The sequence below is a fragment of the Clytia hemisphaerica genome, unplaced genomic scaffold (assembly GCF_902728285.1).
Source record: "Clytia hemisphaerica strain Z4C2 unplaced genomic scaffold, Clytia hemisphaerica genome assembly, whole genome shotgun sequence".
NCBI classification, from domain to species: Eukaryota; Metazoa; Cnidaria; class Hydrozoa; order Leptothecata; family Clytiidae; genus Clytia; species Clytia hemisphaerica.
In genome coordinates this window covers 656,840-670,262 of record NW_027103907.1, presented here as the reverse complement: position 1 = coordinate 670,262, position 13,423 = coordinate 656,840, and the positions used below count along the sequence as shown (strand labels likewise).

General features: G+C 36.7%; 1 protein-coding gene across 1 annotated transcript; it reads right to left on the bottom strand.

Annotated features, from left to right (window-relative positions):
• Positions 1-8,216: 8,216 nt before the first annotated feature.
• Positions 8,217-13,423, bottom strand: LOC136809053 (small ribosomal subunit protein uS11). Its single transcript, XM_067065627.1, has 5 exons — positions 13,331-13,423; positions 13,151-13,211; positions 12,970-13,058; positions 8,849-9,087; positions 8,217-8,325 (listed from the first exon to the last, which is right to left on the bottom strand). The coding sequence occupies exons 2-5, from the start codon at positions 13,208-13,210 to the stop codon at positions 8,258-8,260; spliced, it is 456 nt and encodes a 151-aa protein (XP_066921728.1). The 5' UTR covers position 13,211; positions 13,331-13,423; the 3' UTR covers positions 8,217-8,257.

Genomic DNA, 13,423 nt, shown 5'->3' with positions numbered 1-13,423 from the left:
GTCAATGCAATGATGGAATCAATGGTGCTGGTCAATGAAATGATGGAATCAATGGTGCTGGTCAATGCAATGATGAAATCAATGGTGCTGGGTCAATGCAATGATGGAATCAATGGTGCTGGTCAATGCAATGATGGAATCAATGGTGCTGATCAATACAATGATAGAATCAATGGTGCTGGTCAATGCAATGATGGAATCAATGGTTCTGGTGAATTCAATGGTGGAATCGATGGTGGTGTACTGGTGGATGCAATGCTGCACTGACCAATGGTACTGTTGTGCAGGTGAATGCAAGTTAGGGATTGTGCATTTTTTGTAAGCATCATCTTTATAAGAAATCCATCGATAATTTTTGATTCAAGGGGTATTGACTTTCGTCGATGGCTTCTTTCAAAGCAAGTTAGGGATTGTGCCAAATGTGAGCATTTTTATTTTTTTATAAGCATCATCTTTATAAGAATACAATCCATAGCTTTTAATTCAAGGGGTATTGACTTTCGGTGATTGGTTCATTCAAAGCAACTTGGGGTTTGTGCAAAATGTGAGCATTTTTATTTTTCTTATAAGCATCATCTTTATAAGAATACAATCCATAACTTTTAATTCAAGGGGTATTGACTTTCGGCGATTGGTTCTTTCAATGCAACTTGGGGTTTGTGCAAAATGTGAGCATATTTATTTTTCTTATAAGCATCATCTTTATAAGAATACAATCCATAACTTTTAATTCAAGGGGTATTGACTTTCGGCGATTGGTTCTTTCAATGCAACTTGGGGTTTGTGCAAAATGTGAGCATATTTATTTTTCTTATAAGCATCATCTTTATAAGAATACAATCAATAACTTTTGATTCAAGGGGTATTGACTTTCGGCGATTCGTTCATTCAAAGCAACTTGGGGTTTGTGCAAAATGTGAGCATATTTATTTTTCTTATAAGCATCATCTTTATAAGAATACAATCCATAACTTTTAATTCAAGGGGTATTGACTTTCGGCGATTGGTTCTTTCAATGCAACTTGGGGTTTGTGCAAAATGTGAGCATATTTATTTTTCTTATAAGCATCATCTTTATAAGAATACAATCAATAACTTTTGATTCAAGGGGTATTGACTTTCGGCGATTCGTTCATTCAAAGCAACTTGGGGTTTGTGCAAAATGTGAGCATATTTATTTTTCTTATAAGCATCATCTTTATAAGAATACAATCCATAACTTTTAATTTTGACTTTCGGCCGTTAGTTCATTCAAAGCAAGTTAGGGATTGCGCAAAATGTGAGCATATTTATTTTTCTTATAAGCATCATCTTTATAAGAATACAATCAATAACTTTTGATTCAAGGGGTATTGACTTTTGGCGATTGGTTCATTTAAAGCAACTTGGGGTTTCCAAATAAGCAAAATTTGCCAAACGGAGGAGAAAGTTGATGTCTTTTGTCTTTTGAATGCTTGAATGAAAGGGTACTGAGAAAAAAAGGTGAACTGTGATACAAAAATTGTATTCTTATAAATATGATGTTTATAAGAAAAATAAATATGCCCACATTTTGCACAATCCCTAACTTGCTTTGAACGAACCAAACGCCGAAAGTCAATACCCCTTGAATCAAAATTTATGGATTGTGTTCTTATAAAGATTATGCTTATAAGAAAAATAAATATGCTCACATTTTGCACAAACCCCAAGTTGCTTTGAATGAACCAATCGCTGAAAGTCAATACCCCTTGAATCAAAAGTTATTGATTGTATTCTTATAAAGATGATGCTTATAAGAAATATAAAAATGCTCACATTTTGCACAAACCCCAAGTTGCTTTGAATGAACCAATCGCCGAAAGTCAATACCCCTTGAATTAAAAGTTAGGGATTGTATTCTTATAAAGATGATGCTTATAAGAAATATAAAAATGCTCACATTTTGCACAATCCCTAACTTGATTTGAAAGAAGCCATCAACGAAAGTCAATACCCCTTGAATCAAAAATTATCGATGGATTTCTTATAAAGATGATGCTTACAAAAAATGCACAATCCCTAACTTGCATTCACCTGCACAACAGTACCATTAGTCAGTGCAGTGTTGCATCCACCAGTACACCACCATCGATTCCACCATTGAATTCACCAGAACCATTGATTCCATCATTGTATTGACCAGCACCATTGATTCCATCATTGCATTGACCAGCACCCATTGATTCTATCATTGCATTGACCAGCACTATTGATTCCATCATTGCATTGACCAGCACCATTGATTCCATCATTGCATTGACCAGCACCATTGATTCCATCATTGCATTGACCAGCACCATTGATTCCATCATTGCATTGACCAGCACCATTGATTCCATCATTGCATTGACCAGCACCCATTGACCAGCACCATTGATTCCACCATTGCATTGACCAACATCATTGCATTGACCAGCACCATTGATTCCATCATTGTATTGACCAGCACCATTGATTCCATCATTGCATTGACCAGCACCCATTGATTCCATCATTGCATTGACCAGCACCATTGATTCCATCATTGCATTGACCAACACCATTGATTCCACCATTGCATTGACCCTCACCACTGATTCCATCATTACATTGACCAGCACCATTTATTTCATCATTGCGTTGACCAGCACCATTGATTCCAGCATTGCATTGACCAACACCATTGATTCCATAACTGCATTGACCAACACCATTGATTCCATCACTGCATTGACCATCACCACTGATTCCATCATTACATTGACCAGCACCATTTATTTCATCATTGCGTTGACCAGCACCATTGATCCCAGCATTGTATTGACCAACACCATTGATTCCATCACTGCATTCCATCACGGTTTTTTTCACTTGATTTTTCAAGGGCATTGGTTTATTCTACAAAACCTATGGGTAATTTACGTTTTCCAAATCAGCTTAAGGTAATCGCTCAAATTTCCAACCTTCAATTATAAAACCAAAATTTCCAACCCAAAAATAGTGAATTTCCAACCTTGGAAATCGAGAATTTTTTCCTGTGTCTATGGTTTCATGTATGAAATAAAGGTCTGAACCAAACGATTTGAATTCGAAATTTTCTTCAACCGAGGAGGAGGTGAGTGAAAAAGTACGTACTTATTAAAGAGGTATGGCATTTGCTTACGCTTGCGTACAGGGGGGACCTTATCGGGGAAAACTTTGTCGGAGAAAAATATTCGTCACTTGGCCGAAATTTCGTCACTTTTCCCCGACGAAGTTTTCCCCCGATAAGGTACTCGATTTTTTATATTTTACTGCGTAAGTACTGTTTTTATTTCCGTCTCTTTAATCACTCTTTATTGGCCCAGCGCTAGCGAGTGGGCCTTTAAAGAGAGTGTCACTATTTTTTTTCCGTGTTTCCTTCTGTGTGTCCGTTTTGGTAGAAACGGCGCTTTATACCAGTAACACACTTTTTGCCGTCTGGAGAGGGAAAAGCTTGCGAAAGTCGGGTACTGGCTAAAAAAGATATATTTTCTGATTTCGCGCTCCTTAAACAACAAACGTTTTCAAAACAAAACAGATACAAGATGGCGGTTGAAGCGAGGAGATTGATTTCATGTGTTGATTCTTACAGGACCCTGCCGACGCACCGGACTGTCCGGTGTATTTGTCCGGTGGCAGAAAGTATCCTTTCGCTACACCGGACGCAATAAGTCCGGTGTCAGTCCGGTGTTGCATACAGGGAATTTTGGACGTCGGACATTTATGAAACAAAAAATTAAGAAACACCGGACGCACCGGACTGGTCATGTCCGGTGTTTTGATTGTCCGGTGGGAAAAAATATCCTTCTACGACACCGGACATCCGACTCCCTTAAGTCCGGTGTAGAAATTGTCCGGTGGTAAAAAAAATTCTCATTTCACACCGGACTTTCGCGTGTCCGGTGTTCGTTAAGTCCGGTGCGTCGGCAGGGTCCTGTAAGAATCAACACATGAAATCAATCTCCTCGCTTCAACCGCCATCTTGTATCTGTTTTGTTTTGAAAACGTTTGTTGTTTAAGGAGCGCGAAATCAGAAAATATATCTTTTTTAGCCAGTACCCGACTTTCGCAAGCTTTTCCCTCTCCAGACGGCAAAAAGTGTGTTACTGGTATAAAGCGCCGTTTCTACCAAAACGGACACACAGAAGGAAACACGGAAAAAAAATAGTGACACTCTCTTTAAAGGCCCACTCGCTAGCGCTGGGCCAATAAAGAGTGATTAAAGAGACGGAAATAAAAACAGTACTTACGCAGTAAAATATAAAAAATCGAGTACCTTATCGGGGGAAAACTTCGTCGGGGAAAAGTGACGAAATTTCGGCCAAGTGACGAATATTTTTCTCCGACAAAGTTTTCCCCGATAAGGTCCCCCCTGTACGCAAGCGTAAGCAAATGCCATACCTCTTTAATAAGTACGTACTTTTTCACTCACCTCCTCCTCGGTTGAAGAAAATTTCGAATTCAAATCGTTTGGTTCAGACCTTTATTTCATACATGAAACCATAGACACAGGAAAAAATTCTCGATTTCCAAGGTTGGAAATTCACTATTTTTGGGTTGGAAATTTTGGTTTTATAATTGAAGGTTGGAAATTTGAGCGATTACCTTAAGCTGATTTGGAAAACGTAAATTACCCATAGGTTTTGTAGAATAAACCAATGCCCTTGAAAAATCAAGTGAAAAAAACCCATGTAGAAATGACAATTTTCCCAGGCTGGTTGGAAAACATGACTTTTTGGGTGGGAAATTTTTATTTTCCAAACAGTTTGGGAATTGAAAAAAAAGGTCAAAAATCGATGTGAAAATACATATTTTAGTAAATTTGATACCTCAAGTTGAAAAATTAGACTTTTTGGGAAATTTGTGTTTCTCCCAAACAGTTTGGAAAACGTTAAAAATCCATGTGGAAATTACATTTTTGTGAAATTGAAACTTTCGATTGGAAAACTAGACTTTTTGGGTTGGAAATTTGTGTTTGTCCAAACAGTTTGGAAAATGTTAAAAATCCATGTGGAGATAACATTTTTGTGAAATTGAAACTCTTTCGATTGGAAAAGTAGACTTTTTGGGTTGGAAATTTGTGTTTTTCCAAACAGTTTGGAAAACGTTAAAAATCCATGTGGAAATTACGTTTTTCTAACCATTTTCTGCGCATGTCCTTGGGAAAACCACAAGCGATTTTTCGCTCAAAACTGTTTTGATGTATAGCTAACCTAGATATTAGGCTATAATGTGAGCAGTCAAGCTGTAAGTTTCCGTCAGGTGAGGCGTCTCTTCGGAGCATAGTGAAGCACATAGGGTACTTGTGTCATAGTTTCAAATAGTGCCCTGCTGAGCTGTGTGAGTGATCTAAGATCAACCACGTATCTGTGCGAACAATAACGAGAGATTGACCGGGAGCCATCGAGCCTAGGCTAGCGAGTGACTGTTGACAAAAACAAAAACCTTGTTTAAGATCTCTTTTCCACATCTCTGCCATCACTTTTTGGATTTTGGTTTTTTTCAACCTTGTTTAGCTTGGATTTTGGCTTTTTTCCAACTGAATTTACAAAAATTCCAACCTTGTATTTCGGCTTTTTTCCACCTGGATTTTCGAAATTTCCAACCACCTTGTATTTCGGCTTTTTTCCAACTGAATTTTAAAAATTTCCAACCTTGTTAAATTTGGATTTTGGCTTTTTTCAACCTGGATTTTCGAAAATTCCAACTTTGTTTAAGCTTGGATTTTGGCTTTTTTTCAACTGAATTTTTGAAATTTCCAACCTTGTAAAATTTGGATTTTGGCTTTTTTCAACCTGGATTTTTGAAAATTCCAAGCCATGGAAAATTTGGATTTTGGCTTTTTCCAACCTCGATTTTCGAAAATTCCAACTTTGTTTAAGCTTGGATTTTGGCTTTTTTCCAACTGAATTTTAAAAAATTCCAACCTTGTTAAATTTGGATTTTGACTTTTTTCAACCTGGATTTACGAAAATTCCAACCTTGTTAAATTTGTATTTTTGCTTTTTTCAACCTGGATTTACGAAAATTCCAAGCCATGGAAAATGCAAAATTTCCAACCTTGGAGAATGTCCCACATTTTCAGGTTGGATTTTCCATTGGATTTTATCTTTTTTCCAACTAAGAAAACTTGAAATTTCCAACCTTGGAAATGGAAAATTTTTTCCTGTGAGAGGTAATAAATAGATGGAGAGTCAATCACAGATCTGTAAAGCCCGAAGGGCTAGATTTGCGGCTTTTATCGCAAAGTGAAACCCAGGTTTGGAAGGATTTCCTACCAGAGTCACGTGACAAAAATATGCAATTTCACCGGTTTGAGAGGTGTGAAATAGCGTTTGCCGCCTATTTTTTTTTGATCTCGCGCTCCGAAAACAATCAAAATGCTAGATCCTATCCATCGGCACGAAATTTAAAAAGTCAAATTTTAGCTTCACTTTTTTTTGCTGGAGAAAGCTTAAAGTTGCCTATCTAGCCCTTCGGGCTTAGATATCTGTGGAGTCAATGCCTTTTGTTCTATTCTGATTTATCATCGGAAGCAAACAGCTGTTTGATTGGTTTGGGAATAAGATGATTAATTTTGGGTATACTCGCGGGAATATTTAAGATGAATGAAAAGACATTACATTTTTCAAGTATATTGAAATAAAAATGTCATGTCATGAAAAATTGAAAAAAACTTCACATAATAAGCACAATACTCCAAACTTCTAGGGGAAGTTTCTTCACATCGAAATGGAAAAAAAAAAGATTTCTCATAGGGAATTTAATTTGGATGACGGATTTTTAAATTCAAAATCAGGGTGAAAACATTCACATCGCATTCTTTTAGGGGGTAAATTGTGAAAAAAGAAACAAAATGAAATTGCCATGGTGATTAACTCCTGGGCAGCGGATTTTAGTAAAACCTTCCTATTCATAAAATTAAAAATATCATTTGATGTTACCAAGGATTTATTATACACTGGATATACAAGTAACAGATTTTTGCTGATTTCTCGTGTACTAGCTATGTCCGCAGTAATGATAGTATTGTTCACTCTCCTTCACTCATTGAATGATTTTTCGAAGCGTTTTTATTGCATTTCTTATCGAAAATCACTCATCCAATTCCCAAAAGAGACTTAAAACTTTCCTGTGAGAGTCATATTCTTTCACTTAATTGCTAATTATAAGTCGTTATGACGTTTCAAGCTGTGAGAAAGATACAAAAGAAATATAAGTGTATAAGAAATTTAACGTTGACACCGGAAATTTTCAAACTTCAACCTAAAAAAAAACCACCTTGCCACCACGTGCCTCCAAAGGATTTTCATACCACAGTGGAGCCAAGACACTCAAGTATTATGTATGTTAATTTCAGCTCTTCTGGGAACAGCCTTGGAAAGATATTTCCAATTCAAAATTTTGTGTCACTATACTCTCGGGTACCTAATAGCCGTCCCCCCCGCTAATTAATTTTTCGAAAATTTTCCACCCAGGACATTCTTATTCCAACCCCCCCGCTTATTAATTTTTGGAAAAATATTTTTGAAAGTTCCCTCTTTTGTCCTAATTCTGCTGTATTAGCCTCCTTTTCAAAAATTTTCCACCCAGGACATTTTTATTCCAACCCCCCCGCTTATTCCAAACCCCCCGGCTATTAGGTACCCGAGAGTAAGCATTTTGGCTGGATTTCTTGTCTAAAGATGTTTTTCTCACATTAGATTTCACAAATGTATCTGGCTTGGAATACTAGCCTTACTTTCAAACTCTTTTTTCGGCAAATGTTCAAAAAGAAAGAGCTAGAGAACTTTTTAAAAATAAGACAGATAAACATTTTTAAAATCAGACATCTTCGAGCCGCCATGACAGTTGTCCTTTGCGGACAAAGCTAGAACATCAATTGTTTTCTGAAACAAAGGAAATACAATGATCGCTCTCCATCGTTTTATGAGTCGTTTATCCAGTGTATAATAAATCTTTGATGTTACAAGATATAATCACCATGGTCATTTTTTGAATACGAGGCAAGTGATGTTCGTGACGTAATTTATGAAAAGGTCTATCAGCACCCTCAAATTGACTAAAATCAAGGGTTAAAGCCTTTTCACCGACATTTTGAATTTTTCTACCAGATTTTCGAAACTTTAGCAATCCCCTGGCCATGGTCTATAAATGGAATATTAAACATAGAATGGTATGAACAAAGGCGAAGATTTGGGATTTTGGTACAATTTATTTACTGGAAAAGGTAGATTTACAGACGTCTTCCACGACGACCTCCCTTCCTTCTTGTGCAATCGGATGGGATTGGTGTGACATCCTCTGAAAATGAATGAATGAAAAGTTTATTAAGAGCAAATTAAGAAAAATCTATTTTGGTTGTTCACTACCAAAGTTAGGAACACCATTCCTTAGGCCCTATCTTTAACGCAGTTAAGGTCAGGGTTTTTTTCTACAACATGGCATATTTCATTTTTACCTAAATTCCATAAAAAGCTTTTTAAGAAGATATTTTCAGCTTTCCAGAAAGCCCCACCCCCCCCCAAAAAAGAAGCAAGGATTTGGAATTTCAATACGTAAATTATTTAACTTAATCAAAATGCAATCTGAATTTGGTTGGCCTCTTTTTGCAAAATGCATGAAATCAAGGTAGTTTTCAAAAAATTCATTTTCAGAAAATCAGAGCAATATTTTCCCCAAAAAATCAGTAACAAAAGCCCAAAATGCATGAAATCAAATTTAAGTCTGAAGCAATAGAGATTATGAAGGATGGAGGAATAAATTTTAACTTGGGCATTTGAACCGTACATGAAGCGTCAGGACTTTTGGAGTAAATAATACATACCAATACGACCAATTTTCATTCCAGAACGAGCCAAAGCCCTTAATGCAGATTGAGCACCAGGTCCAGGTGTTTTGGTTCTGTTACCACCAGTGGCTCTCAATTTGACGTGTAAGGCAGTGATACCAATTTCCTTGCATCGAACAGCAACATCTTGGGCAGCCAACATAGCGGCATAGGGAGAAGATTCATCTCTGTCAGCCTTAACTTTCATTCCTCCAGTGATTCGGGAGATGGTTTCCCTGTGAAAAAATATTGATCAGAATTAAAACTTGTACCATTTGAGAATTTTATAAATTCCAGTACAGGTTATGAATTGTAAAGTTGCAGAGCTTCTCAAAACGGGAGCAGACCAAACCAGATAGCAACACAGACTAATATATTTCTTTTGATTTCAACATGTAAATTTAGTGTAGTCAAACTTTTGCAGTTCTGCTTGGTCAGGAATTTTTGCAATTAGGAAAGAAATCTTTCCAAATGAGGAAAAGACTACCAAATTAACATAGCTCTTCTCGAGAAAAATTGAAATTTCAAAGTTGTATAGCATAACAGAAGCAAAACTATCTTAATCCAGGACATTTATGCTTTGAAATTTCCTAACTACCATTGTTTTGCATAAGATTCCCATGCTAAGATTTCACTGCCACTTTCTGGAAGTTGTTGAAAACTGTCCTTCAGAAAGTTACAGTTTTATAATTAAGCACAATATTTTTTGTATAACTCTAGAACGAAGCCTTTCCAATCTCATGCTGGTATGAGAAAACATATTGTCAGCCTGGGTTTAGGTCCCAGGCAAAGATTAGGTTCCCTCTGAGTTTTAAGTCCCCCCAAAGATTTATGAATTTTTTGTTACCCCTGAAGACTTTCGACCCTAGAAGACACTTTCAAAATATCAATCCAAGTAAAAGGGTTTTTCAATGTAAATTGCATCCAGTTCTATGTTTAAGCATGGAGGTATAAAGAAACAGGAGAAGTATGCTATTGTAACCAAGCTCGCCCTACGATTAAAAAAGTTACGATGTATGCATGCTCATAATCTCATATATCGTGCATTTTTAATGAGCTTTTTTATCCATAGGTGAAATCCTATTGGCTCATTTAAGCGTTAGAAATTAGATGAGACGAGATTCATTGTTTCTGACATCAGTGTAAGAAAATATTTGGACTAAAAAAAGGCCTGTAAACTTGGCAATCCTTCATCAAATGATAAGATTTTTCGATCAATGTTTTCCTTAAGGTGAACTCTATTGCTTGATACTTTCCTCCAAAATTCTCCAGCGACTTTATGTCTACAGATTGAGTCTGAAATCGTGTGTGCTTATAAAGAACTTTTCATTTTCTGGCTTGAGAAAATATCTTTTCAAAACAAAATTGAACGGATAGCGAAATGGAACATAAACTTGCTTCGTGGACGAATTTTTATCTAATTTTCGTATATTAAAAGGCCATAATCTTCAATACTGATTATTAGAATGTTCATAGCAAACTTGAGTTCTACTAAAAAGTCTTATTTCATCGGGCGAGCTTAGAATTTCTTTTGATACATTTTATAAAAGAAATCAAAAGACTTTAACGACCAATTACCGACACATTCAACTCCTGTTTTTCTTTATACCTCTATGGTTTAAGTTAGTTTCAAATATTTTGAACACTTTTTGTAAAAATATTGTGCCGCAGACAAAAATTTTTCAGTCTCAGTTTCAACTATTAAGCTGAATTATTTTAGCCCCCACGTTAAGTGATGAGATTTTAGCTCCCCAAAAAAAGTGGTCTACATCCAGTCTCTTCCTTTTATGGGAAAAATTTGCAGGGGGGCTGTCGCTGTGAGAAAAATAGCAGAAATGCTATTTAGATTTCATATCATTTCATTTATGAATTATTATTTCAAATGAAAAGAAAATCCATTTTGGCAGAAATGGAAACTTTATTGGGACATTCCCATGCTAAATAAGCTAAAAAGTGAAAGAACTAAAATTAGCGAATGTGATTTTTGAAAACCTTACCCTTTTTTTCACCTAAAAATGTTCTGAGGCGGTCATCGAAAAATTGTTCTATTCGCGTCACCTGCCCGCATCAAATTGTCAGCTGATTTTCCGGTGCGGAGATGCGGAAAAAAATCTGGGAAAAGCAATTTGTTCTTTTAAAGTATAGCTTTTTTCTCAATTGCTCTGAAGACCATCGAAAAATTGTTTTTCTCGCGTTACCACCCGCCCCCGAGTTACTGGCATGATTAAAAAACCCGGGAATGTTTTTGACCGCCCGCATGCATTTCTAACACCCGTTGCAATGCCAACAGAGCATTTTTTTGATAACCGCCTTACTTACATTCTATTTTCACCATTTTTTAGAAGGGCCATTGCAACTAGAGGGCGGTTCCATCAAATTTAGTGAGGGGGTAGAACCTAGTGTGGAGAGTGGAGGGGTGTAGTGACCCATTTCTGAGCTACGAATTCCAATTGCGAACGGACCGACTCACTGTTGGGACCCGAAAAATGATCTAAACCAGTGCAAATGCAAGTTATTTAAGACCACAGCCCAATAATACTTGTACACAACACTGTGAGATCCGGTAACTTGCACCAGTGGAGGCAAAGATGCATAGCCCTCAATGAATGACCCGTCTGGTCATTAAAATACAAATTAAATCATAATAAAAATAGTTAGAGTAGAACTGCGAGCGGGGCTACATAGTTCATGCTTTTTCATTTTGCTGTTTTGATCGATGGCTGTGCAAATTACCTGACTTCACTGTTTACTTTCAGTATTTGGATTGTCCTGAGGTGAAAAGTTCTCACATACAACATCAGATATTTTACATCCAGTGCTTTTAGTTATCTAAGGCAGTGGTCACACGTAGCCGGGGTGAAATAAAAAAAGATTTCACCCTGGGGTGAAATTCACTACGGTCTATAAAGAAAACACTGTTTCTGTATACACGTATTTAGGCGGGGTCAAATCGTTTTTAGGCGGGTTGAACTCACCCCGGGGTTGATTTCACCCCGGTCCTGAGGACCGGAGTGAAAATTTTTTTGAGGATTTTTTTGGCAAATTTTTGCAGATTTTTACATGTATACACAATTTCTTTTTCACCCCGGGTTGAAAAAAAAATGTGCGTCTGTTTTTGTTTTATTTTGCAATCCTGAAAGTTGTTTCCTGCAAAAGTGCTCGCGAGCAAAGTTGATGCTGAGGCTCTTTTAGCCCAGAGATACCAGAAAACAAGGGACTGTCAAACTCTTAACTCAAACGTAGACGATGATATCTTTGCTTTGCAATGTTTTTTGAAAGAATAGCCTCCATCTGCAATCTCTCAAACTCTCGTTTTTGGGCCAACAGTTTTACAATTAAAACTGAATGAATTTGCATTGGCAGAAGGCTAAGCGATAATATTGTAGTGATACTAGAAATTAACATCAATAAGCTTTTTCTATCAAGAGGAGCTATCTTTCCTGCTCGCGTGTGAGAGACGAAAGAGTTTTTCAACACTACTTGATGTTGTGTACTGATAAAATCTAAAAGTTATGCATTATTAGGTTTTCACGCCGGGGTGATTTAAAATTTTCACCCCGGATTGAGAAAAAGGGTTTTCACGAATTTCACCACGGCTACGTGTAACCACCGCCTATGTCATGGTCCATCATGAAAAGTAAATAAACTAGCAAACCATTCCAAACAAATTGTTTATTGTCTCGAAATATAGAAATTACAAATCCCAAATAAACACAAGCCCAGCTTTCAATGATGTGGATAAAATCAGGTTCCAATCTAAACTTGATATTTTTCAAAAAATCCAGTACACTGTTTTTATTCAATATATGGAGATTTTATGCAACCAAATCAATACAAGTTTCCAAGAAACGTATGTATTAGCATTCAAATCCAATATAACAGTATACAATAAATATCAATACCATGTAACATACCAGGAGACATCAAGAGATTCATCATTTCATATCCATGATTATAATATGATTATATATCGAACCCATCGACCATCGTCGTTTTCGTTACCTCCACAAATAAGTTCCACAATAAACCTTTTCAAGCAACCAATATAGATTGTTCAAACTATAACACAAAACTGTCTGAAAAAATAATATACGCGGTGAAAGGTGTAATGAACTTACTTTCCAGATAAATCAGTGATGTGAACAAATGTGTCATTGAATGATGCAAAAATGTGGGCAACACCAAAGACATTTTCACCTTCAGCAACCTGTAAAAGTAAAGAAGATCATCGAAGCTGAGTGATTGTCTTACACGAGTAAGAATATGCCGAGCATAGAAATACAGGGCTATTACATTTACCTGAGGACCGAGTGAGACGACCTCTACTTCTTTCTGTACCTTCCCTTTTCGAGGAGCCATTCTGAAAAAAATAAATAGGAAATACGTTTAAATAACAGATCGCATTGATACTAGGTTGATCAAAACGAGATTTAGGTAAATATATATTCAGATAATAGAGGATAAGATTGGCCAACTTACTTAGAGTTCACTTGCAGTCAGCTTTAGAGCAAGTCGGCCATTAAAAAGACCATCGGATGCCGGCAGCCGAGTTTTGTGGGCGGGTGGGTCAAC